General features: G+C 51.5%; 1 protein-coding gene and 1 long non-coding RNA gene across 2 annotated transcripts in view; one reads left to right on the forward strand and one right to left on the reverse strand.

Annotated features, from left to right (window-relative positions):
* Nucleotides 1–727: 727 nt before the first annotated feature.
* The window catches only part of PEX14 (peroxisomal biogenesis factor 14), a 141741-nt gene continuing 115505 nt past the window's right edge, over nt 728–26963 (reverse strand). Inside the window, exons 5-9 of the mRNA XM_069544753.1 lie at nt 13489–13574; nt 10297–10399; nt 9036–9133; nt 5634–5725; nt 728–4066 (exon numbers count right to left, since the gene is read on the reverse strand). Coding sequence (XP_069400854.1) covers nt 3619–4066; nt 5634–5725; nt 9036–9133; nt 10297–10399; nt 13489–13574 — 827 coding nt within the window. The 3' untranslated portion in view covers nt 728–3618. The remainder of the gene's footprint in view (nt 4067–5633; nt 5726–9035; nt 9134–10296; nt 10400–13488; nt 13575–26963) is intronic.
* Nucleotides 2653–9195, forward strand: LOC138416066 (uncharacterized). Its single transcript, XR_011247512.1, has 4 exons — nt 2653–2724; nt 6020–6131; nt 6674–6801; nt 7646–9195. It is a non-coding gene; the product is annotated as an uncharacterized lncRNA (long non-coding RNA).

A 26963-nucleotide genomic window follows, 5' to 3' on the forward strand; every position in this document is an offset into this window, starting at 1 on the left:
AAGTAAACTGGTCAGGTTTGTTCACCACTCAGGGAAAAGCACAACCCGGCTGGAGATTTAAACTCCACTTCTGGATTAGAGTGGAACCAGAGGGAGGGCGTGGGGTGGGGAGGGGCTGGGCCAGCTCTCGGGGGAGAAGGTGGTGGTCACACACCATCACCTCAGGCACCCTGGAGATGTCTGACCTTAGCAGGGGGTGACTGATCCCAGGATGGGACACACCTGTGCAGGATGAAGAAGCAGGGGCCAGAGAGGTGTCCAGGGCAGGGAGGGGTCGGTCAGGACTGGGTCTACACCCAGGTGAGCGGTTCACCTGAGGCTGGAGCCACCGCCACCTTCAGGGTCTCCCTGGCGCCTTCCTGCCTGCTATCTGGAGACGGCGACCCTCTTCTTTGGGTGCCTTGGCAGAAACAACTGTCAACAAACAGGTGAAGAAACACTAAGGGTTAAGTACACTCCTGAGGATCAGGTGTCAGGCCAGTCCCCTGTCTGCTGCCCTTCGTCCTCTGTGGGCAGAGCTTGAGTCTTGGTCTGGGGCAGGGCTGGGTCTGAGGCAGGGCTCACCAGAGGAGAGGCAGGTTCTAGGCCGAAGCCCAAGAAGCAGCACCTAAGTCCTGGCTGGGTCCCGGGAGAGATGCCTTCCAGAGAAGCCCTCTCCTCCCAACTGAGGTGTGCCTCATGGAGACACACGCTTTACTTTCGGGGAGACAAGCAAGCCACACAGCACTGAAGAGCAACTTCCCGTTTTTATTAAAAAAGACAAAAAGAGAGACAGACTACAACCACACACCTGTGAAACCAAGTGGAGAGACCCAAGAGGGGTTCTGTCCCCTCCAGTCCTTTGATACAGGCTGGACTGTTTGAACACCTGACATGAACCTCCAGAGCACGAAAAAGAGAACATTTTACAAGCTCAGCATCCTTCTCCCTCTCCCCTCGCTCAGAACGCTTCTCTTCCCCGCCAGGGTGTCCCAGGACACCAACGACGGCTCAGCCCTCGCGGAAGGAAGCCGACTGGCCAGGGCAGACAGGGCAGAAGCGGCTGCCTCGCCTGTTCTGGGGGTATCGCAAGGAGCAGGGGAGAGGGGGCTGCCCAAGGGAGGACCCTGCCCAAGGCAGGGCCCACAAACACCCGGGGCCGCTGGTGAGACCTCAGGGGCCAGAGGGCCGTCCTGCAGCCTCTGAGCACCGGGGTGAGTTCTCTCTTAAAAGACACTTTACAAAAATACTTTGTAATTGAGTTTAATAATCTTCTCCCTTCCAGAAAGGGCCTGACAGGCGCTGCCTGCTGCTCACTTCTGCCCCATTCCAAATATTTTTACCTTATTTGGATGAAATGCATTATTTTTCTAATGAAAGGCTTTTTTTTTCAAAGGGCTGTTTTCCCTCTGTCCAGCAGCTGCCTTTATTAGGCAGCACTCACGCAGTTTTGGGGAGGGGTTTTTTTTCTCCCTGAAATCACGCCAGATTCTCTGTCCTCAAAAGCTGAAATCGTCGCTCGAGACCCACAGGACAAAGGTCCCCCAGGCCCAGGTTTCCATTCCTTTCTCCCACAGTGAATTTGGGGACCCGAGAGACCCCTGACTCCCCAGGTTGGGGAAGATGTGCCCCACGATGCCCTGCGGCCCCCATGCCAGCAGCTCTGGCTGCGTCTCCGTCCCAGGCTGTCTGCCCTCTGACCCCCTGCCTGGTCCCACTGCAGGAGAGACCTCTGCAAGGTGAGAGGCCATGAGAAATGTCATGAAGCAGAGGGGGAGCCCTGGAGATGGCTCACGCAGGACACAGGCTTCCATTCCCCGGGGAGGTCACAGGGGAACCCCGTCTCTAGCCCCCAAGGCCGAGGGGTGCTTCCGACCCAGCAGGCAGCCCCTCTCTGCTTGTCACCTCAGGTCTGCCTGCGTGACTCCCAAAACTGGGTCATGTATCCAGATGAGGTGGGGGGCCCTGCGGATGGAGAACCCTGGCTTCTGTGGGGGTGGCAAGAGGCAGAGGTGACTCAGAAGGGGGTCCCTGGGCGGCACAAGCTGGAACACCATGTGAGGTGATAAGCATTTAAAGACCGAACCTGGGAAACCAGGGAGTGGGCTGGACACTCAAGAGGGGCAGGGTGAGGGCACCCGCTGGTGAGTTAGGAAGGAGCTCGCTGCAGGAGCCGAAAAAGGGGCCTGGGTGAGAGTGGAAATGTTTTCTGAGACAAAACACCCGCCTGCCAAGTGTCTCACCCTCGGCCTGTGGCTTCCTCCCTCCCCAGAGCTGGGTGGGTGGGAGGCCGGCAGTGGGTCAGGAGGCCTCGCCACCCCACCCCCCCCACTCCCCAGACGGTACATACCCGCTGCAGCTCCACCTCCACGGTCCCTGCACTTTGTCTCCAAAGCCTGTGTCTACACGAGGCCCAAGGTGGGACCAGGCCTTCTGACCCCTGCACCAACGGCCACAGCCCCGGGCACTCCCCGGAAGGAGCATCTTGTGCTATTTTCCTGGGTTTAGCTAAAGGCTGTGTGAAGGTTAAAGGGAGACAGGGAGGGTGAGAGGGAGTGGAGACGGGGGAGGAAGAGGGAACGAGACACTCTCTCCTGGGAGCACACGCATCCATTTAAGGAAGGCGAGCTCATCACACTCCACACCAGGTCTATATACAGTAACGTGAGGTCCCTTCTCCTCCTGGGGCGGAATGTCGCCCTGCAGCAGCCGCTCCGGACCCAGGACGACATCCTCCAACTGTGGGTGAGCAGTGGCGACACCTGCCTGGTGGGGGAGACTGGCCCCAACACAGGGCTACCTGAGCCTACCCCCACGTCCCCTCCCTGGGACCCACCTGGTGCGGCCTCGGCCAAGACCCACCCCCAGGCCTGGGGTGCCGTGAGCAGATAGGGAGCCACAGGCAGGAATTAAATAGTGGCAGCTCGTATTTATTACAATTATATACAGTCAGATCTTATATTCTGATACCTATACCTGATCACACAAAAGAACACGTTTGGGGGCGGGGCGGGGGATAGACAGGAGGGCCCCAGGCCTGGCTCCTGGTGGGGTGGGACATCTCCCCAGAGCGGTAGCGGAGCCACCATGCGGCAAGCCAGCGGTCACGAGCAGTGCACTGTCACGTGTGGCGGGCGACCGGGCTGGGGCTGCGACAAGCACACACGGGCGGCATTGTCCGGGCAGGGCCTGGTTGGGGGACCAGCGGGACCCTCGCCCGGAGGGGAACGCAGGGCCGTCACTTTTGGAATCACGACAGTGTGGCCCCCGTGGCCACTGGAGAGAAGCAGAGAGGGGGCCGGGGCAGAGGGAGGGGCCGGCAGACGCCGGGTCCCCAGGCTCCCACTCTGTGAGGGTCAGGAGTCAGGTGATAAAACTACCTCTCGTCATGCACGGTGTTAGGTTGGCTAAGACGCTCAGCTGACGCCCCTGGACCGGACGTCTGTCTGGGAGGGGGCTGAGGGGGCTTGAGCCCAGAGTTCGGAGCCCTCGATCTGAATGAGATCAAGGTCAGAGGCGTCTGTGCGGGGCGGGCTGGGTGGCCAGGCTCCGCCCTCAGTTGCCCGGGCCCCGCCCGGCTCAAGGCCCCGCCCCGCCCCCTGGGCCCTGCCCCGCTCCGGGCCCCGCCCCCCAGGCCGCCTAGTCCCGCTCGCTCTCGTTGCTGGCACCCTCCGGCCGCCGCAGCTTCTCCACCTGCTCGTTGATCTGCCCGTCCCCACCCCGGCGGTCCTCCCTCTGCACCCCCAGGCAGTCCTCCTCGTCCACGTGGCTCACGTCCTCGTCCTCCTCGTCTTCCTCGTCCTCCCTCTTCTCCTCCTCGCCCTGCACCTCCATCCTCACCTGGCCCTTGACGTCCACTACCCCCTCGCCCTCCTCCTGGGGGCCCAGCAGGTGGTACGTGGCCGTGGAGCCCTCGGGGCTGTGGCCCTCCTTCACGGGCGAGGACGACGTGGACTCGTTGCTGACGGGCGAGATGTCGCTGCTGCTATGGTGGTTCACCGCTGCGGGGCTGGAGGGCGAGGGCGACTTGACAGGGATCTGCCAGGAGGGAATCTTCGGGGCCGACGGGGAGGGCGGGAACTGCCTCCTGGTAGAGGAGGGAGAAGACGGGCGGGTTTGCCCTCAGCAGAGCTGCCCCTCCGGAATGCCAACGCTAGTGGACGGTGAGCAGGGCCAGGGCCAGCCCACAGGGGACAGGAGAGTACCGTTCCCACTCAGAGTGCCATCTGCGGACCCTCTGCCCGGGGCCAGGCCCACCCTCCCTGGCAGCTGCAGGAGAGTCGGCCCTGGGGAGCCTGCCACACCCCAGAGCCCGTTCCCTCCGGTCCTCACAGCAGTGTCCAGTCTCCAGCCCTAGGAAGGGCAGCGAGCAAGGGCTGAGGGCAAAAGCCTGGAGCCCCAGACCCCTGGGCCTCCACTCTAATTTGGCCTGAGCAAAGATGGGTGGAGCAGAGCCTGGCCTGGGCCACAGGGTCAGAGACATCAAACCTCAACTTTTCTAGGAAACTTCTAAGCTCAACACTTGACAGAAGAGCCAGCCCTCCCCTCCCACTCCCGTATCCCGGCCCTGAGCCATGGGCTGGCAGCCAACCCAGCCCAGACCTGGGAAGTCAGGTCTGCTTGGCAATGGCGAAATCAAGCTCGAGGACAGGTGGGACCAGACCACCCCGGCCTGAGCCCAGAGGACAAAGGCCTGCTGCTTTCTGGGCTGCCTGCCAGCTCTGGTCCCAGACAGTCCTTCCCCTCAGACCCTGCCATGTGAAGCCCACCGCCAGGGCCTCGGTGTTCACCACATCCCCGAGGGGCAGCCCACTGGCACCCCAAGCTCAGCCACACCTCTCCTAAGGCTACAATTTTGTCCCCACAGAGAGCCTGAATGTGGGTGCCTTGGAGAACTGGGTCTTTTGGTTGTGATCACAAGACCCTACCAGGCCCCCATCCTGGACCTGGAGTGAAGCGCAGCCTCATTCAGCCACCCACTAAGCCCTGGGGCACTCTGCAGGTGGGGCGGCCAACTGTCCCGGGAGCCCAGGACACAGGACTCTCAGCTTTAAAACCAGGCGGGCCTGGGCAAGCCTGGACAAGTTGGTTGCCCTCCTATTGGGGCTGCACTGGTGCTGTCCCTGCAGAGGGGCACAGGGAGACCACAGGAGCCAGGGGTGGGGAACGGGTGCTGCGCAGCCCTCTGCCTTGAAATCAATCGCTTCTGGCCCTCGGGGGGATCCTTCTCTGGGACCCAGCTGTCACTGAGAGCTCCAGCCAGGACTCAGGACAGAGAGAGTGGCCCTGCTGGGAAGGTGGGGATGCTCTCCTCTGCTCAAGGTCCTGCTCTGGCTCCAGCTGTCCCTGACCAGGTATGGACAGGGCTGAGAACTGTTTGTATCTCAAAACTCTTGTGGGCCCTTCAGACGGTCACTCCTAAAGTAGGGAGAGAGGGACTTGCCGGGGAGGGTAGGTAAAATCGCCAGAGATTCCCAAACTCCATGACGCAGCTGAATGATGCAGCTCATCCGGGGTGGGAAACACGGGGCGCCCCTGCCCCAGGAGATGCCCCACCACCACCCACGATGGCAACAGCTGGATGGGCCCAAGAGCTCCCTCCTCCAGTCCCAGGTGGAGAGCAGAACAGAAGCCCACGCCTTTGCAGCTCCTACCGATTTAAAAGAAGCCCCTTCAAGGAGTTAATTTCCGACTTGAGTTCATTGATGTTCTGGGACTCCAGGATCCAGTTGGTGGACGTGGTGGCCTGAAAGTCACAACAAAGGAGATTGAGGATCAGTGTGGCACCTCCCTCCCACCCCTCCAAACTCAGACGCTGAGAGAGCAGGAGGACCCAATCCCCTCGGGAAGGTTTCCTGCGTCCTGTTCTGGGGTCTGCTTGCCTGGATCTCTGCTGAAATGACAACTCCCTTAAAACAAACATCCTTGCAACTCTATTTGGATAACTGACGATCTTAGGGAAACATGACATGTATTCAGGTGTAACTGGTATCCTGGTTATGAAAAAATAAAACAACAAGAGAGCCCTCATCTTTTACAGATACAAACTGAAGTGTCTGCAGTGTGAAACGATATGCTGTCTGGAATGTGCTTCAGAATAACCTCAGGCAGGACAGGCCCGAGGCAGCGGCTGCACCGCATGGCCAGAGCTTGTAGGTTCACTGAGTGGCCCGCTACTCCATGAGTGTCTGAAACGTTCCATTAAAACCAAACTAAGAAGATAAATTCCATCTCTACACCCACTACTCCTTCCACCTAAGTCCTTCTCCCCGCAGAGATCACACCCCGCGACACACACACCCATGGGAGCCCTGGGGTTGAGACAGGCAAGCACCTCCAACCACAGGGCCTGGAAACTGGAGCTGCTGTGGAGGGTCAAGGGGACACCTGAGCACCTGCCTAGCCCATCCCCCGGCCCCCACTCTTAATCAACCCTGAAGGCAGGCTTCACCTGGGTGCCCTGCCCCACAATGCTGTGACATCAGGCCCTACCGCCTGCAAAGCCAGGAGCCCCGAGTCAGGTGCCCCACTGACATGCGTTCTTTGGGATGACCCTGAGGCTCCGCAGAGAGAAAGACAATGATCTGGAGGAGGGCCCACAGGGGAAATAGCCACAACAACCCTGGACAAATGCCAGCCTCCTCCGCACAACTTCTCCTTTGAATTTTGACATCACTTTCCGTGTAAACTTCAGAGAACCACACCCTTCTTCAGCAAATCTTGTTGGGATAAATGGAGGAGAGGAAAGCCAAAACAGTGATCCCCCAGATGGGAGCTGCCTGTGGCCCAGCTGCCTGTGAGGTACTTGGAGGCCAATTCCAGGTATGTGGGACTCAGGCCTCCAGGCCAGAGGCTGCCTCCAGATGCAAGGCTCCTGCCCCTTGATACCACTGTTCACACCTGACACAAGATCCCTGGGCTGTAAGTTCAGGAGAAAGTGGGGAACCCCAGGCTAGCAGAACAGAGGGGTTCCACACATTCCCGCCAGCCTGTTGGGGCTATGAGGTAGAGTGGGGGCTGCTGTGGGTACCACCCAGGCAAGCAGCCTAATGGTGGTTTAGTCGGCAAGTCATGTTCAACTCTTGCGACCCCGTGGACTGTAGCCCACCAGGCTCCTCTGTCCACGGGATTCCCCAGGCAAGAATACTGGAGTGGGTTGCCATTTCCTTTTCCAGGGGATCTTCCCAACCCAGGGATCGAACCCGGGTCTCATGCATTGCAGGTGGATTCTTTACCAACTGAGCCAACAGGGAAGCCCCAGCAAGCAGTCTGGCTGGGCACACTGGCAGGGAGAAGCCCCTGCCTGAGAGGGGGCAGCCTGGAGCGAGCACACACAGACGCCGACCGCCCACACACATCCCCTCGGGGTCCATGCTCCAGACCACCAGACAGCACAGATCCAGCAGCCACTGTGCTGGCTTCTCAGAGGCCCTGAAAGCTATCGCAGCCCATTAACAAGGGAACAATTTCCACTCACCGGCCGACAAAGGACTCAAATTTCCCAACGCATCTGGTGCCAGATGCCAGGATTTAGAAATAAAATCTGACATCTGGGGCTTTTTAGCCAGTCTCTTTAAAAAAAAAAAACAGTTGTAGAAAACTCCCAGCCTTCAGTTTTATGTAGGTTTTTTAATTACTTAACGCTCTTCTTTTTAATTTTTTACAGTGCTGCAGTAGGAGTTTGGAAGCCAGATATAAAAACTTACATTACAGCTGAGAAAACACAGCTCTGAGTCTCTGGTTTATGGGGTAACCGAAGTCACACACATATGGATTTAGACCAGTGAGCCTGGCTTCAGCGGAGAAAATGAGAGGGGCTGGGGTGGGGGGCACATCAAGGAAACAAGCCCAAGAAACTCCCAGGGGCAGCTCTCAACCACCAACGCCATCCTGGGGCCCCCTCCCCTCTAAAAAGCAACATGTGGTCTTGATCTCAATGCTTAGGGTCTGAAAACAATTTTCCAATTTCCGGAATGGCTTCTGGCCACTGGCAGGCCGCCGCTCCCAAAGATAATGGAGGGGAGCAGGGCACGGGCTGTCAGCCCCTCCCTGGCTGCTTTATGGACTGCCGCCCATGGGGAGGGTGCGTGGTGGCTGGCAGTGGCCACTGGTAATCATGCCCATGTGCAGAGGCAGCACCTCCAAGGGTGAGGCACCCCACGAGGGGATTCCCAGGCACCCTCTTCTCAAGAGCACAGGGACCTCGAGCGGCATGCTCAAGTGGGGCTCTCCTGGAGGAAGCCACCTCTCTCTCCTTGGGGTGAGAGTTGCATGGAAGCAGCCAGAAAGCTACATGGGAGGTGGCGATGGAGTAGGGAGGGCAGCAGACGCCGTGGACCACTGTCTCCTGGGCCAGGCTGTGTCCGGAAGACTGTGACACACACACACAGAGCCCAGACCAAGAAGCTGCAATCCTGGGAGCTGACAGGAGCCAGGCACTGTTCCTAGCAGGTGCACACAATGAGGGAGGCAGGGTTACAGATCCATTTTACAGGCAAGGAAACAGAATCAGAGATGGCAAGCGACTTGTCTGTGGTCACATAGCTAGCACGTGGCCCAGAGCTTTAACCTGGGCAGTCTGATCCCAGGATCTGATATTGCCATGGGGGTTCCAGATATGGGAAGCTGAGGCAACGAACCCGCCTTGGTCATCCTAGGTGGGTCTGCATCTTTCAGGGGTTACCAGACCCCAAGACCAGGGTTTAGAGAACTTGGCAACAGCCACATTTTAGCCCAGGGCCTGGGCACCCTTCTCCCACCCTGTTCCCTGGAACTGTTCTTGGCAACGTTGGGGCCTGTGACCTAACTTAGAGGTGGAGACCATCCCGTGTCTATACCAGCTACCACCAGAACTGTAGTGTGTGGGTCATGGGGGTGGGCCTCGGAGACAGAAAGGAAAGCCCTCGTCACTGAATGCCATATCGCCTGCCTGGTGACCACCTCCTTTCTCAAGAGCAGTGTAACCGGCATCAGAAGAGGGCATCAGATGCACAATGAACTGGGCACAAGGATGAGCAAGAAGAGCTTGAAGGGGCCGGAGGGTCAGGGACAAGTACCTTGGCTGTGGCCAGTTCATGGGCCAGCTCCTGGACTTTCTGCTGCTGCTGAATCAGCAGCTCCTGGACTGAGGCAAGGGTCATCTGTAACTGAGTCACTGGGAGGAGAGAGCAGGCGCATCTCTGTTAATGATACATGAAGATTCCCCCTCTGTCCACACACCTATGAGCCGCTGCCTCTAATTTATCTGCAGACATCCCCCCGCCCTCCAGCAATCCATATAATTCATCTGCACTCTGGGTAATCTACCTGCACTGTATCTAACCTCTAGTATTTCTACTTTATCTTTCTATTGTGCAGTTGTCCATGGTCAACAGTATATCCGTCCAAAACCTCTCCCCTCTAATTATATCTGCTTATGATTTGCTTGGCTCTTACAACCTCGGGACTGCCTGCCTCCCTCATCTCCTGTGCCTCACTGTGTCCTTGTAGAACTCAAAGCAGAGTCTCCAAATCTGGGAGGCATACAGCTCAGATCCACAGCATCCAGAAGTGGTTAAAAACTGCCAATCTCGTTTCCATACAGCTCCCTCCTGCCCTCCCCACCCAAACCCCAAGGCTGCTGGTGCTCCCTATCCACTGTCAGTCTCGAGGAGACTTGCCAGCAGGGTCTGGGCCCCGGAGGGTTTCTGGGGGCTACACAGACACGCCCCTGAGGGGCAGACTCCAGTCTGGGACAGGCAGCTCTCTCTGTACCCAAGTTTTTAGATTCTGAGCCTCCATCTAGTAAACAAGCTTATATAGGAGGAAAAACCACCTCTGGAGCGACAGGTCCCAGCTAATCTGGGCCACCAGTGGGGCACTGGGTAATGAACGCGGGCCCCGTGGAGTCGATGACAGAGGAGGTGGCCGGGGTCCCTGGAGCCGCAGTAATTACAGCCTCTCTTGACCCTGCGTGGGATTCTTAGAGAGAAGGGGGAAAACTGCTGAAAACCCCCCTGAAAACCTCATGGAAGCAGAAATTAAAAATGAACTTTACAGCCCTTAGAAAGGCTGTCATTTTATTCCCCTTATTAATATTCTGAGGTTGGGAGCCTTTCCGTAAAAACATAATTAATTGAGGCCGCGCCGACAGTAAACAAGCAATTTCAAATTAAACCGAAATGACGGCGGCTTCATTTGCAAATGTGAACAGATTCTCAGAGCAGATAAATGAAGTCACCACATAAAGTGGAGACGGAGGGGAGAGGGGAGGGGGCAGAGAAGGGGCTGCTCGGAGAAGGCTTTGAGGGGTGACTTGATGGAGTCATTAATCTTTACCTGTCTGGGCCACACTGCCACTCAGCTCTGACAGACTTGCCTCCATCCGCTCCAGCTGCTTCCGGTCCTCCCGGCCGCCCATGATGAGGGGGAGCAGGTACTTCTGCAGGGAGTAGCGGGTGCGTGAGGGATGGATACGTACCCGGGGTGACTCCCCAACCAGCGTTCCAATTCCACCCGCCAACTTCCTCTCCATCACCCCTGGGCCTTGGAAACCCTAGGCCGACGCCATAAGTGAACAAGACATCCGAAAGTTAGAAAGGCTGCGAGTAGAACCACGTGAAAACTCCTGAGCCAGGACCAAGAGGAGGGAACGGTGACACAAAAAAATCAATCTGACCGACTGCGATGGAGCACTTTCGTGTTCTTTCAGTTTTTTAAATGGTGATATATATAGAGTTTCTGTGGCCAAGAATACTCAGAATTCTACTTTAGAAGTTGTATGATAAGACTGTAGAAGGTTATACAGGAAAGTGGTACCACTGGTGGCTTCCAGGGAGGAGCGGGAGGGAAGTTTGCGGTACATTTTTCTGAACCTTTCACATCCTGCACCAAGGGAACGAATTATCCATTCAGAAAGAAGTGAGTAAAACTTAGAAATTATTGAAGAAACAAGATCAAAACCCACAGTAGATCTGCAGGGCAGTCACACCCAGTCTTTTCTAAAAGTCTTGTATCCTGTGAACAGGCTTCCTTCAGGTAAGAGTTAAATGCAGCTGGATTCTCCCAAAATGGAGACGCTGGGCAGAGGGGGAGGAAGGGGCAGAAGTGGGAGAAACTGACCATGAGGGGAAAAGGAAGTGGGTGCTGCGGAGCAAACCAAACAAGGGGCCCAGACGAGGTGAGGATGAGAGTCCTGGAACATTCAGGAAGAAGGCAGGTGGGGTGCAGCCGCTGACTGGTGGCCAGCTAGGAGGTGTGCAGGGTGGAGGTGGACGGCAAGCTGCCCACTGGGACTGCTGGATGAAAGAATCCGGGCTCCAAACTCCACAATCTCATGACTCGGCACCCGCCCATCTCAGGGGCCTGAGACCAGTCGCCAGGCTTTCTGGGGTGGTACCAGGGGTGCCTGGTGTGGGCCTGGCAGAGGTGGTAACTGGCAAGTATGACCAAAGCAGACTTTGGTTCTCATCCCATCTGAGCTGCAGACAGGAAAAGACAGCAACTGCTCCATTAAGGCTTCTGTACTGGGGGAGGGAGAGGGGGCCTCTCACAGGGGCTTGTGGGAGAGCTCATTTCAAGAGCAACTCCTGAGCGAAAACCACTATTTAGGACACGTAGGGAAGCACTTCCTATTTTGCAAAGTGTTTTCCAACCACTGTGTTAGTTTATTACCCACAACTTAGCTGAAACTCATCAAATGTAGCCTTATGTTCCAGGTTGGAAATTTCCTAAGTATGAAATTCAAGAAATTCTATACATGTAAAGGACTAAAAACTCCATTTCGAAGATCAAAAATTCCAAGGAAAGGAATACATTCCCACCCTGAATCTTCAGGTATTTATAAAATGAGAGCTTACCTCTCTTTTTTGCTTTTTAATTTAGCAGGTATTTTTAAAATTCTCTTGTCATCATCGTGACTGATCTTTTCTGTCTCTTCTTTCTTAAAGCAGAGACTGAAGATCAGAGCTTGGTGGAAACAACTGATGCTATCTCTGTTCAGCTCCAAGGGGAGCCACGGCTTCTCTTTCCACCAGATCACAGGCTGCCCGAGGGCAGCCACATGACTAAGTGGGTCCTGCTCAGCAGAGCCAGGACAGGAATGGATAGTTCTGTCTCAGCCTTTCCTCCTTCCTAGTGACTGTATGCACTTAGGGACTGGAGTCGACAGGCTTTGAGCACACAGGGAGAGTAGATGCACGGTGTCAGAGCAAGCAGTCCTGGGACCCACCAACATCCTGCTTCCTGATGTCTAAGGTGGAAACTTCCAACTTCAAGAATAAATGTTACACTGAAAAGATCAACTTCACTTCAGTCCAAAATTAAAAAGAGTCCCAGGAAGCAACAAGAAAACATGTTTCATGTGCTAAAAGTTACAACCTGAGGGAATCCCCGGGGGGTCCACTGATTAGGACTCCAAGCTTCCATACAGGGGGCACAGGTTTGATCCCTGGTTGGGAGACTAAGACCTCACAAGATGCGCGGAGCAGCGAAACAAACAAAGTTATGGCACTAGTCTGGATATTCATTCAGAGTCTTTTTCCTTTTTTTTTTTCCCCAGACTTTTTATTTTATATTGGGAGTATAGCCAATAGTTCAGATTCTTTTCTTTTAAAATCTCCAAACAAGGGATGGAGTTGCAGGTGGCCTCAGAAAGAAAGGAATCTCTCTCTGCAGGACCGGCAGAGGTTAAGTCCTCCAGCCACCAGTTTACCTTCTGTCTCTATTTTACCTACCCTGGCTCTGCATCTTCTAAAAAACATTCGCTTGCTTCAAATCAAAGTCACTACGTGGTCACTAGTGTCTGATCAGGATCTGGCATCAAGGAAGTAAATGTTACTTCACGCCTGCAGCTCTGCTGGAAGCAGTGAACTCTGGGGACCTGAGGGCTGACTATGAAGACCGTGAAAAACCCTAGATTTACAAGGAAGCCAACAAAATATACAGGAGGAAAAAGTAGAAAATATGATCACACTGAGTTTCTCAAAGCTGGTGTTAAATATTCAGGTGGAACAAGAGGGTACAGAGCGCCTGCGACGTGCTGGGAACACAGTCCTTTCCAGAGGAGCCCAGCTGCTGTGAGCATCACCACAGCCTCTTGAGGCAGGTCCTCCTGTGCCGTTTCACAGGTGAGCCCGCCGAGCCTGCGGTCACACAGCTGCCGATGGCAGGGCCGGATGTGACACTGGCAGCCGGCTCCAGCCTCTGTGGTCTTAACTGCATATTGTTCTGTCTTTTAAAAGGGTCTAGCCTGCTCAGAGCATGCCGGGCAACGTCCTCAGTACTTGACACGGCTCCGCGTCATGGGCCCCGTCACCCTGTGCAGCAGGCAGGGACTTGGAGGAGAGATTCTGTAGGTGAGGCGGGTCTGAAGGCCCTGAGCGCACCCACCTGGGTGGGGACAGGATCAGGACTTGACCCGGACACCCCTCCAGAAAGCATGTTCATCTGGGCACTCAGCCTCCACGTGCAGGCCCACTGCTGTCCCCATGCTCAGGGCAGCACCACAGGAGTGCGGGGAGGGCGGCTTACCTTGTAGAGCTGGTGAAAGCCAAACGCGATCCCTGCCATGATGATGGCCAAGGCGCTGTAGTCTCTCCACCGGGAGCCCGCAGGGCCTGGGGTCGGGAGAAAAGCTGGGGTCAGGAGGAAAGGCCTTGGGTCCCCTGGGGGCAGAGAGCGCGTGGACTCAGGCTCCTCTTCTCAGTCGGGGTGTGTCTCGTGCTGACATGGGGGGTGAGCGTCAGAATGGGGCTTGGCTGTCTCCCTCCTCCTCCTGGGCCTCCAGACTGTACTGTGCCTGCCGTGGGGTGCTGTCTCAGGGACTGAGGTGGGGGTAGGGGGAGAATGGCAGAGGCAATCTAAAGACTGGGGCACAGGCTCCACGCTCGAGGAATAAAGGAGCCAGTGAGGGTGCTGTAGCACCCGGGTTGTGCATGCGCACACGTTCACATGCCTCCTACATGAGCTGGGAGCCACCTGAGAGTTGGGGCCAGAGGCTGCGTCGCTGCCTATGCAGCTTTATGAAGTTCCGACAGTGCACACGATGTGTGCTGAGGGCACGGTGGGCAGTGGTGGCGAGACCGCTGTCCTGTTCTGTTCTGCTCTCACTCAAGGAGGCTGGGGAGAGGAGCAGCCCACACATGACTGAATGAGCTGATGCCAGAGAGGGATTGAGAACACAGACAGCACAAGGTAAGGCGGATGGCAGGGCCTCGGTGGAGGACGATGCTGAGACCTGTGGGGTCTTGGGGCACAGTGCTCCAGGCAGGGGACAAGGAAGTGCAAAGGCTGGGGTTGACCTGTGCTCAAGCAGATGGGGGAGCCCCTGGGCCTTCCCAAGTAGGGGGCATTGCCAGCCAAGAGAGGCCAGAGAGGAGATGGGAGGAGTGGTGAGGGGAAAGGTGGGAAAGGCTGGGCCCAGCAGAGAATGCACCCAAGGAATCCGGCTGTTGCTTCACAAGCAGCGGGGTCGCTGACAGCTCTGAATCAGGGAGTAATGTGGCTGGCTCTGTGCTTTGGGAGAATGACGTGGGGAGCACCGTGGACAGCTATGGGGGATGGGGTCTGTGGAGGCGAGAAAGCAGGAAGAGACCACCACCAGGGCCACCAAAGGCAAGCGGGACAGGCCCAGGATGGAAGGTCTTGGGGATCCGGACATGGGCAGCTGGTCTACACACAGGAGTGGTCCCTTCAGCACAAAGCCCCTGCAACCCCTGAGTGAAATCCTAGCTCCAAAGTGGGGAGGAGAGTTTTCTACACCACAACCTCCCCATGAACTGCTCACGATATGTTTCAGGTCCATAATCTGATCTGACACCTGGGGACTCTGGGAGGCACACAGGAAAGCATGAGCTCCATCTGGAGTGTCCATTGGAGCAGCCACGTCCAGGCTGCCCAGCGGCCGTCTCTCAAGGGACCAGTCACAGGGTCGGGGGGAGGGGGGTGGCAAGGGCCCCTGTCTCCAGAACCGTCGGTGGTGCAGGACACCCCCAGTCTGTGGACTCAACCTCAGCACCAGGGAGCGTGACTGAAGGTATGCACCCAAGGCACATGTGCGTGACAAGGACCTGGGACTGGGAGGGGGGCCTGGGGGAGAAGGGGGAGGAAGAGCCACCGCACTCCCAGGAACCCACATGTGGCCAGGCCCGGCTGAAGGCTTTGTCTCCCCACAGCCCTGTGGCTCCAGCCATCCCCTCCCTCCCCTGGACCTGCAGGTACTGGCCACGTTCTGGCACTTCACAACTGAAGGAGAGCAGGAGACAGTGGTTCTGAAAGCCCCTGCTGGATGTGGGCACGTGGGGAGGAGGGGCTGCTGGCACCCAGTCTGACTGGGGAACCCAGGGGCAAAGACCTCCATGGGGATGAGGGAGAAGCTCCCTGCTCCCTGAGCTGCTCCGAGGGGCTCCCAGGAAATGGGAGACAGAGACGACAGTGATGGAGGAGGCTGAAAGAAGCTCTTCTTGCCCCACCCCCACCCACCACCCGCCTGTGGATTCCACTTGAGTTTCTCAATGTGGCCCAACCCCAAAGTCTCCTGCACAGACTGTAATCAACTCCCTTCTCTGGTTTACAGTTTCTGAATAGGAAACACATGCACATGGTCTGGGCTTCCCAGGTGGCTCAGTGGTAAACAATCCGCCTGCCAATGCCGGAGAAGCAAGAAACTCGGGTTCGATCCCTGGCTCGGGAAGAACCTCTTTTGGAGGAAAGGGCAACCCATTTCAGTATTCTTGCTGGAGAATTCCATGGACAGAGAAGTCTGGCGAGCTATAGTCCATGGGGTCGCACAGAGTCGGATACAACTAAACACGCATGCACATACGCATGCACGTGGTCTAAACATCACGCAGCACACGTCAGTCTACAGCAGACAGGCTTCCTCCACCACCACAAACCCCTGTGCTCATAGTGTCGTCTTTATCCAGCCAAGAATTCTTATGCAAATATGAGGCAACACATACAGGCAATATTTTCCTTCCCCTTTCCCCATCTCTCACTCTTCTTTTTGGCTAAAGCTGCATAATATTCCATTAAACAAACTCCCTACAGATGGGCGTTTAGATGATTTCTAGTCTCTTCCTGTTTCACACAAAGCTGCCATCAGTAAGCGTGTACACACAGCCTCTCACATCCATGTAAAAGGCCATCTGTAAATGTGAACTCCTGGCAGGATGGGTCAGAGGTACCAGCAGTTGTGAGACAGCCTGCCAAACTGTGCTCCCTGGGGTTTGAACCAGTTCATTCACAGCCACCCCAACATAATGGGTTAATCACACACATAGATTTCTGCTAATACTAAGGCAAAAAAAGAAAGAAAAAACCACTACTTCACTCTAGCTTTAATTTGCATTTATCTTATTACAAATGAGGAGTGAGCATCTTTTCATCTGCATCTCCATTTTGGTAACTGAATGCTCCCTACTTTTCTACTCCATTTCTTTATTAATTTCCTTCATCAATTCATGGAACCTTCTTATACAACAAGGAAATGAGCCCTTTGTCTGTGACAGAAGTTGTCAAAATTTTCCCTAGTATATTTTTCTTTTGACTCTGCTTCTGGTCTGCTTTTGTGGCATGCAGTGTTTTCCTGTTTACATAAACTTACCCATCTCCTCTTCTATGGACTCAGCAGTTTGGGTCATGGCGAGCCAGGACTCCCTCCTCCCCTCCAGGGTTGAGCAGTGACATTCAGGATCATGTCTACACACTGTCTCCAGAAGGGCGCCCTCCTGCTCTGACCTGCACAGAACACCCTCCTCTGATGTGGAGCAACTCAGATAAGCCACAGCTGTCGTGAAATGGAAAACTCTTGAGATCATCGAGGCAGACCTTTCACCGTGACCTTGAGAAGCTCCGAGTTCCATGCAGGCACCTCTCTCTTCCCAGCCTGCTCTGTTCTGAGTGTCTTGGTTCCAAAATCCAGTGCAAGCTCGTTTTTAGGAGGAAACAGTGAAGACAGAGTAACCGTGCCACTTCTCAAAAGAGTCACTGTTCCGTGGGGCTTCAATCCACCCCCAGAACATCCATCAGTGCTCCCCAAACCCCAGAGAATGTATTCCAAGTGGGCACATGTCTAGAACATTCTATCCCCAGTGATTTCTCAAATGCCCACTAAACATCTTATAAGAACACAGCTGCACCTGGGCTGAGCACTGGACCAGAACCCCAAGTTTGCAGCATCCTTCTTTCCTGCAAACACTCAGGGCATGCCTCTCATTATGGGTACTGGAACCCAGGCTGAGCAGACGCTGGTGGGTTAGGGGTCTGAGAATGAGGACCCCTCTTATAGCTGCTCCCCCTTCTGCAGAGTGCGACCTCCTGGAGCACAGGAGACACCTGTGGCTCCCTGCCGGCCGCACCTTCACCCCCGCACTGCTCCTTGTTTCTGCCGTGCTCGCGTTAAGAACATTTTATTGCCCCCTGGTTTTCATTATTAATGAAAAGGGACCAGAATGATCTTTCCTAAAGTTCAGAGAGTCTATAAAGACAAGAAGCTGAAATGCCATTTTACTCGTTTTGGAGATGTGTGATACAATCCTGTCTTGTGGCAAAATGAAAAAAGAGGAAAACTAAAAAGGAGATAACTCTTCTTCCACTGCACATCTTTCAAAGGTACAGACCAGGGTAGGGAGAAGGCACGTAGCCTGATGCCACACTGGCCCACACCCACAGCCATAACCACCTGGAGCCCTCGTGCTGCCCACCCTGGGGCCAATCATTTCCAAGCCCAGTGTGAACCCCAGTGAGGGAGCCCAGGGGACCTGGGAGCTACATACAGCTTCTTGTCACTATGTTCCCAAATGTCCAGAAAATATAGTTAAGGGCAGAACACAAGGCCAGTTGCTCGTCTGCTCCAGCTCAGAAGTAAGGGAAGTGGAATGAACAAGCTCTTCCAACAGCTTCAGTGCCTCCAGACTGACATGATGCCCACCTACAAACAAGGCAGACCCTGGCCAAGCAGGCAGGGAGCTTCCACACCACCCACCAGATGGGTCTCCCAAAGGACAGCGTTCTCTTCATTCCAAGTGCAGGCCATTTGACTGAAGGTGGAGAGCTTTGCCGTATTTAAAGAACCCAGGGACAATGGTATTTTTACTATCACTCAGATTCTGTCTCCAGCATTCGCCCACCAGGCGAGACCTGCCAGCTTGCCCAAGAGGCCCAGGGCTTTACCAACACCTCGCAGGCTGGCCTCTGCCAGAGATGAAGATAGTCGATGGTGGCAGCATTTTTCATCCTGCACAACTGAGCATTTCCAGGACCACCTTCATGTCTGAGGCTGCAACAAGGTCAGAGGTTGAGCTCTTTGAAACTCAAAGCCTTCCTATCCTCCCGAAGATTCCATCAACTGGGCTGAACTCAGACAGTGTCCCCGGGGGCCGCCTGCCCAGAGGCTCAGGTTGTGGGTGAATCCATAGCATATGGCAGCTGGGTCAGGGGCAGGAGGGCTGCACCCCAAGGCTCCCTAACCCTTCACTGAATACCACCTAAGCCAACGTTACTCAGCTCCTTTAGCTGTATCTCAATCTACCAAGAGATTGTCACCTGCAGGCGAGAACAGACATCATCACATAAGAACATGTGCAGGGCAGGAATCACGCGCACAACACAGCAACGTTGAGCTTGAAACCACTGAGCCAGAGACCCACGGATACCACAGAAATCCCATGATCCAGTAAAGAGGCATCAACAAAAGAGAGCCAAAAGCTGTCATGAAGCTATCTTGCCGAGACAATCTGCATCCAGGGCTGCGCTGGCTGACAACATGGAGGCGCTATCTATCAAGTCTCTGGGGAGACTGGTGACCTGAGCACAGGGCTGGGCAGTGGCAGGCACTGGGCAAGTCTAGCTGTGGTCCCCAACCCCAACTCGTGGCTCACCAAGGCTGGAGCCATGACTATACAGTGGTGGATCTAGCTTCTTAAATCATCTCATCAGTTCTGCTCGCAAGGCACCCTGAAAATTAAATGATAAGACAGGCTCATCCACAGCGAGGTCCTGGAATAAAGCCAGTCTGCCAAATCAGTGCTTGTTACAGCCAAGGATTGGCAGGCTAAAGGCACAGGGAGATGGATGACCAGCTGAACGGCACCACAGGCTGAGCTGAGGACGGCTGGCAGCGGCCCGAAAGACAAACTGACCCAGAGCACAGCGACTGAAACAGAGCAGCTCGGCTCTGAGCAGAAGCACCTGGGCAGCCTGGAAGGCTGAGGGCACTACAGCAGCTCAAGAGCAGTCACACCTGGACACCCAAGGCCTGTCTCCGCATGAGCGTCCTGTGAAAGACGATCCTTCCCACTTCTCATGGGCTGCAACGCTATCAGCAGTGTCATCTTTAGGCAGGAAGGACACTGAGAGGCACATCCGCAACCTCACCCACAGATTTAAAAATACGAGTGCTAATTAAACGGGAAGAATTTAGAAGAGTCCAGAAACAGACTCATACTTGAACAGTAAACTGATTTTTGACAAAGACGCCAAGGTAGTTCTATGGGAAAAGAATAATCTTCACAACAATTGTGCTGGGACAACTGGATATCCATAGGAGGGGTAAAAATGAACCTTGACCCTTTCCTTACACCATACATAAAAGTTAACTCAAAACAGATCATGTACCTAAACCCAAAAGCAAAAACTATAGTGCTTCAGTAAGAAAACAGAAAAAATAGGAGAAGAGCTTCGCAACCTTAGGGTAGACAAAGATATCTTAAATACAAAAAGCATGAACCATAAAGAAAAAGAAAAAGATAAAATGGACATCATAAAAATGTTAAACTTTTGGGGACTTCCTTGGCATCAAGTGGTTCATACTCTGCATTTCTGCTGCAGGGGTTCGATCCCTGGTCTGAGAACTAAGATCCAGTATGCCACATGGTGTGGCCAAAAATTAAAAAAAAAAAAAAAGAAAGAAAAATTAACTTTCGCTTTTCAAAAGGCCCTGTCAAGAATATATCTCTGTAGGCTGGAAGAAAACATTTGCAAAACATATATATGATCAAGGACCTGTAACTAAAATATACAAAGAGCTTTTGCAACTCAATAAAAAAGACAAACAAGGTGATTTTTTTTTTTTAAAGACTGGGCAGTAGATTGGAATAGACACTTGACAAAAAAGACATGAATGGCCATTAAGCACATGACAATATGCCTGACATCATCAGTCATTAGAGAAACACAAAATTATAATGAGATTCTATTACCTAAATGTTAGAATGGTTAAACTTAAAAAACTGAGAATACCAAGTGTTGACAAGGATGTGGAACTACTGAAATTCTCACACCTTGCTGATGGGAATGGAGAATGGCACAACCACTTTGGAAAATAGTTTTAACAATATCGTACAAAGTTAAGCATACATCCAGCATGTGACTAAGGTGTTCCACCCCTAGGTATTTACTTAAAAGAAAGGAAATATCTGTGCACACACAGACTTCTTGCACGTGAATGTCATGGAAGCGTTATTCATATAGCCCTAAACGGGCAACAATCCAAACAGGCAGCAACAGTCAGTGGATAAACAAGCTGTGAAACAACCATACAGCAGAGTCATAGGAGTCAGCAAACCCTGGCAAGCTCGCCAAGTCCCATGTCATTGTGCTTTTGTTCAGCTGTGAGTTCAGAACAGTTTTCATATTTTTAAAGGATGAGAGAGGAATGGTAGATGTGATAGAAAGGTGTAGCTCACAAAGCCTAAAGTATTAATTACCTAGATCAATCTTGAAAGTGTTATGTTACGACACAAACGACTGTGCTGTACAAGCCCATTTACATGAAATTTTAGTGTTTAGTTATAGTTTCACATGAAACTTAGTGTCGGTTACATGAGTTAATTGAGTTACGGTATGTACAACTCATCAAATGTACACTTGAAATGGATTAATTATATTGTGTATAAATTATACTTCAAGAAGCTGATTGGGAAAAAAAATTAAGAATCCAGAAACATAAGACTGCCGTATGACCAAGCACTCATACTCCTAGATGGTCACCCAGGGGGGATGAGAATGGACGTCCACACACATCCTCAGCATCATGAGTCCTGTAGCCGAAACTGGAAACAGCCTAAAGGCCCACCAACTGGTGAACTGAAGGACAAAATGTGGTCCAGCCGTACAATGGAATACTGTTTAGAAACAGGAAGGATGAAACAGTGCTACATACTATCACATGAAGAATCTCAAAAATATGCCAGCTGAAAGAAGGAAGGCACATACAAGGGATCGCCTTCTGTTTGATTTTGTTTACCTGACATGTTCAGCAAAGGTAAACTGAAAGTGGTGGAAAGTAGGTGAGTGGTCACCTGGGGCTGAAGGCGAGAGTAACAGTATATGGGCACAAAGGAGCTTATCTGGGGGATCAAAGTGTTCTGATATATATGGCTGATATATATTGCTTCGTGAAGTTCCTAAATCACAGAATTGGACACTTGAAATGGGAGTTTAATAATATGTAAAATATACCTCAACCACTTAGAAAATTTTAAGTAAGGCTATAAATGGACCAATGAATATATAAACAACTGCGTTTTGATAAAGGGATACATAACTCAACAGGGACAGGACAATGTTTTCAACCTCTGGTGGTGACACAACAGGATAGCCATCAGGAAAACATGAACCTTGACCTTCACATTACACACACAAAAAAATTAACTGAGAGTGAATCACAATCTCAACAGAAAAGCAAAAACAATGAAACTTCAAGAAGAATACACAGGAGAAAATCTTTCTAACCTTGGGGTAAGCAAAGGCTTCATAGCTAGGACACAAAAATCATGAATTGTTGGGGGAAGAAAAAAGATGAATGTCATCACATTTTAAATTGCTTGTTTTTCAAAAGGCAACGTAAAGCAAAAGCAAAAGAAAAATCTAGCCACAGACGGGGAGGAAATACTAACCATGCATATATCTGACAAAGAACTTGAATGCAGAATATACAGGAACTCTTCCAACCCAATAATAAGATAATTTAAAATGGATAAAGATTGGAACAGTCACTTGACAAAAAAAGATATGTAAATGGACAAGCACATAAAAAGATGCTCACGTTGTTAGTCCTCACAGAAATGTAAACTCAAACCACTATGAGTTTCCACTACATACACACGAAAAGTTGCTAAAATTAAAAAGACGGAAAATATCAACTGTTAGTGAGGATATGTAATAACTAGGGCCTGTACACTGCAGATGGGAATAAAAAACAGTACAACCACTCTGAAAAACAGTTTGGCAATTTCTTATAAAGTGAAACTTACACTTAACCTATGACCTAGTAATTCCACTCCCAGCATTTACACAAGAGAAACAAAAACATATGAAGACTTGTACACAAATGTTTAAAAGAGCTTTACTCCTAACAGCTCAACTCTGAAAACAGTCCAAAGCCTGAAGTCCATCGATGGTAAATGGATACACAAACCACAGAGCGTCCTTACTATGGGACACGCCTCTGTGAGAAAGGAGGGAATTTCTGATCTGTTCAACAATCTAGATGGATCTCAAATACATGATGCTGAGCGAAAGAAATCAGACATGAGAGAGGACATAAGATATGATTTTCTTCATACAAAACTAGAAAGAGGAGTCTAATGGGCAGCAACAGAAAGCAGACCAGGGGTTCCCTCAGAGTTAGGACAGGATGTGCTGCACGGGAACAGGTCATGGGGAATCGTCTGGGGTACCAGAAATGCTCCACAAAGTGATCATGACAGCCACAGGGAAGTGTACACTTGTCAAAACTCAAACTGTACAATGAAAATGGGTGCATTATTTTATGTAAAACATACCTCACTATGTGTGCTAAGTTGCTTCAGTTGTTACTGCATGGACCATCATGTGTCAGGCTCCTCTGTCCATGGGATTCTCCACGTAAAAGTACTGGAGTGGGTTGCCATGCCCTGCTCTAGGGGATCTTCCTGACCCAGGGGTCAAACTCTTACGTCCTCTGCATTGGCAGGTGGATTCTTTACCACTAGCACCACCTGGGAAGCCCCATATCGCAATAAAGTTGTCTTTTAAAGTCTGTTCAGAAATTTTTTTTTTAAAGACCTGTTACTCAGTCACTCAGTCGTGTCCAACTCTTTGCAACCCCGTGGAAGGCCGCATGCCAGACTTCCCTGTCCTTCACCATCTCCCAGAGCTTGCTCAAACTCATGTCCATTGAGTCGGTGATGCCAACCGACCATCTAGTCCTCTGTCGTCCCCTTCTCCTGCCTTCAATCGTTCCCAGCATCATGGTCTTTTCCAATGAGTCAGTCCTTCGCATCAGGTGGACAAAGTATTGGAGCTTCAGCATCAGTCCTTCCAATGAATATTCAGGGTTGATTTCCTTAAGGATTGATCTTCTTGTAGACCAAGGGACTCTCAAGAGTCTCCTCCAACACCACAGCTCAAAAGCCACAATTCTTTGGCGATCAGCCTTCTTTATGGTCCAACTCTCACACCAATAAAAGACTACTGGAAAAACCACAGCTTTGACTATACAGACCTTTGTTGGCAAAGTAATGTCTCTGCTTTTTAATATACTAAGTTTGTCTTTGCTTTTCTCCCAAGGAGCAACCATCTAATTGCATGGCTGCAGTCATCACCTGCAGTGATTTTGGAGCCCCCCAAAATAAAGACTCTCACTGCTTCCATTGTTTTCTCATCTATTTGCCATGGAGTGATAAGACTGGATGACATGACCTTAGTTCTTTGAATGCTGAGTTTTAAGCCAGTTTTTTTCACTCTCCTCTTTCACCTTTATCAAGAGGCTCTTTAGTTCCTCTTCACCTTCCACCATGAGGATGTTGTTATTTGCCTATCTGAGGTTACTGATATTTCTTCCAGCAATCTTGATTCCAGTTTGTGCTTCATCCAGCCCAGCATTTTGTATTATGTACTCTGCATATAAGTTAAATAAGCAGGGTGACAATATACAGCCTTGACATACTCCTTTCCCAATTTGGAACCAGTCCATTGTTCCATGTTTGGTTCTAACTGTTGCTTCTTGACCTGCATACAGGTTTCTCAAGAGGCAGGTAAGGTGATCTGGTATTCCCAATTATTTAAGAATCTTCCACAGTTTGTTGTGATCCACACAAGCCAAAGGCTTTAATGTAGTCAATAAAGCAGAAGTAGATGTTTTTTTGGAATTCTCTTGCTTTTTCTATGATCCAGTGGATGTTGGCAATTTGATCTCTGGTTCCTCTGTCTTTTCCAAATCCAGCTTGTACATCTGGAAGTTCTCAGTTCATGTACTGTTGAAGCCAGGTTTGGAGGATTTTGAGCATTACTCTGGTAGCATGTGAGATGAGTGCAATTGTGCAGTAGTTTGAACATTCTTTGGCATTGCCCGTCTTTGGGACTGGAATGAAAACTGACGTTTTCCAGGCCTGTGGCCACTGCTGAGTTTTCCAAATTTGCTGGCATATTGAGTGCAGCACTTTAACAGCATCATCTTTTAGGATTTGAAATAGCTCAGCTGGAATTTCATCACCTCCACTAGCTTTGTTCGTAGTAAAGCTTCCTAAGGCCCACATGTTTTCGCACTCCAGGATGTCTGACTCTAGGTGGGTAGCCAAACCATTGTGGTTATACAAGTAAATAAGATTTTTTTTGTATAGTTCTTCTGTGTATTCTTGTCAACTCTTCTTAATACCGTCTGCTTTGTTAGGTCCACACTGCTTCAGTCCTTTACTGTGCTCATCTTTGCATGAAATGGTCCCTTGGTATCTCTAATTTTCTCGAAGAGATCTCTAGTCTTTCTCATTCTATTGTTTTCCTCTATTTCTTTGCATTGATCACTTAGGAAGGCTTTTTATCTCTCTTTGCTATTCTTTGGAACTCTGCATTCAGATGGATATATCTTTCCTTTTCTCCCGTATCTTTGGCTTCTTTTCTTTTCTCTGCTATTTGTAAGGCCTCCTCAGAGAACCATTTTGCCTTTCTTTTTCTTGGGATGGTTTTGACTACTGCCTTCTGTACAATGTTACAAACCTCTGTCCATAGTTCTTCAGGCATTCTATCAGATCTAATCCCTTGAATCTGTCTGTCACTTCCACTGTATAATGCAAGGAATTTGATTTAGGTCACCTGAATGGCCTAATGCTTTTCCCTGCTGCTGCTGCTAAGTCCCTTCAGTCGTGTCCGACTCTGTGCGACCCCATAGATGGCCCACCAGGCTCCGCTGTCCCTGGGATTCTCCAGGCAAGAACACTGGAGTAGGTTGCCATTCCCCTCTCCAATGCATCAAAGTGAACAGTGAAAGTGAAGTAGCTCAGTCGTGTCCGACTCTTTGTGACCCCATGGACTGCAGCCTACCAGGCTCCTCCATGGTTTTAAAAATCCCATGTCCACGGGATTTTCCAGGCAAGAGTACTGAAGTGGGGTGCCACTGCCTTCTCCGAATGGTTTCCCCTACTTTCTTCAATTTAAGTCTGAATTCTGCAATAAGGATTTCATGATCTGAGCCACAGTCAACTCCTGGTCTCTTTTTTGCTGACTGTATAGAGCTTCTCCATCTTCAGCTGCAAAGAATATAATCAACCTGATTTCATATTGACCATCTGGTGACATCCATGAGTAGAGTTGTCTCATATTGTTGGAAGAGGGTGTTTGCTTTTTAAAACAGAAAACTAAAGGAAGTCAGCAGTGACTGAACAATACCCAGCAGGGTGGGCTCTAAGTTCTCTCTCTGCTCAGTGAAGCAGCTGACATCAAAGGAAGAAGCAAGAGGTGAGAGTTCTAAATCAACTTTTTTAATGCACCCTGTATATTTGACACATATAAAAGACTACAATATTTAGATAAGTTATGAAACATGATAGTAAGATTAGCAATCCTAAACCCACCTACTTAACCAGTTAAAACTTTCCAAACACCACAGAAATTAGCCACATCTTCTCCACTCAGAAGTAACCATTATCCTGAACTTAGTATTGATTCCAACTCAACCTTTCTAAGGAGAAGGCAATGGCACCCCACTCTAGTACTCTTGCCTGGAAAATCCCATGGACGGAGGAGCCTGGTGGACTGCAGTCCATGGGGTCGCTAAGAGTCAGACACGACTGAGCGACTTCACTTTCACTTTTCACTCATGCACTGGAGAAGGAAATGGCAACCCACTCCAGTGTTCTTGCCTGGAGAATCCCAGGGACGGGGGAGCCTGGTGGGTCCCCATCTACGGGGTCGCACAGAGTCGGACACGACTGAAGTGACTTAGCAGCAACAGCAGCAACCTTTCTATGGGATATGAACACTGAGAACACGCCCAGCAGGATAAGGACTGCGTTTCTCAGACTTCATGCAGAAAGGCATGGCTGCAAGGCGGACTTCCAGCCACTGGGGACCAGACGGAAGGTATGTGGGTGACTTCCAGGAAGTGTCCTTAGAAGGTGACTTGCCCTTTTCCTTCCTTCTCCCCATTCTTGTTGTTGGAGAGCAGAGGGGACAGCTGGTGCTGCAGCAGTCACACTGGAGTACAAGCTGCATGACTGCCAGGTGTGAGCAATGCCAGGGTCCCTGAGGACCACTGAGCCAACGCAGCAGCCTTGACTGCCTATGTTTACTTAGAGAAAGAGGCTTTTGTTTTGTTCAAACCACTCTTATTCGTTGCAGAATCTTATACAACTAACACAGGCTGCACTGTTAGCACAGCCATGATCCTCGCTACCTCCAGCACCAAACACTCTGCCAGTGGTCTAAGAAATCTAAGGAGAGGATTTCTCCACTCGATAGTTTAAGGTTTTCAATAACCACACGTGGTGTTTCCTCAGCACCCACAAGGCACCACACCAAGCACAACACAAAGCAAGGAAAACAGACAGGTGCTGGCCCTTGAGGAGCTGCTATTCTCAACCAGTCACAGGGACAAAAGAAGAAAAACAGTTTCCTCACAATCAGAGAAACGCTTCCTCTATCAGCAAACCAGTAACTTTTCTGTAGTATAGAAGGTGAAATCTGTGTGCTAAACTGACAGAGACATGGACGAGGGAGAAACAGAGTCCTGCCCTTTTATTTCTGGG

This window comes from Ovis canadensis, chromosome 12 (genome assembly GCF_042477335.2).
Source record: "Ovis canadensis isolate MfBH-ARS-UI-01 breed Bighorn chromosome 12, ARS-UI_OviCan_v2, whole genome shotgun sequence".
In the NCBI taxonomy this organism is placed as follows: domain Eukaryota; kingdom Metazoa; phylum Chordata; class Mammalia; order Artiodactyla; family Bovidae; genus Ovis; species Ovis canadensis.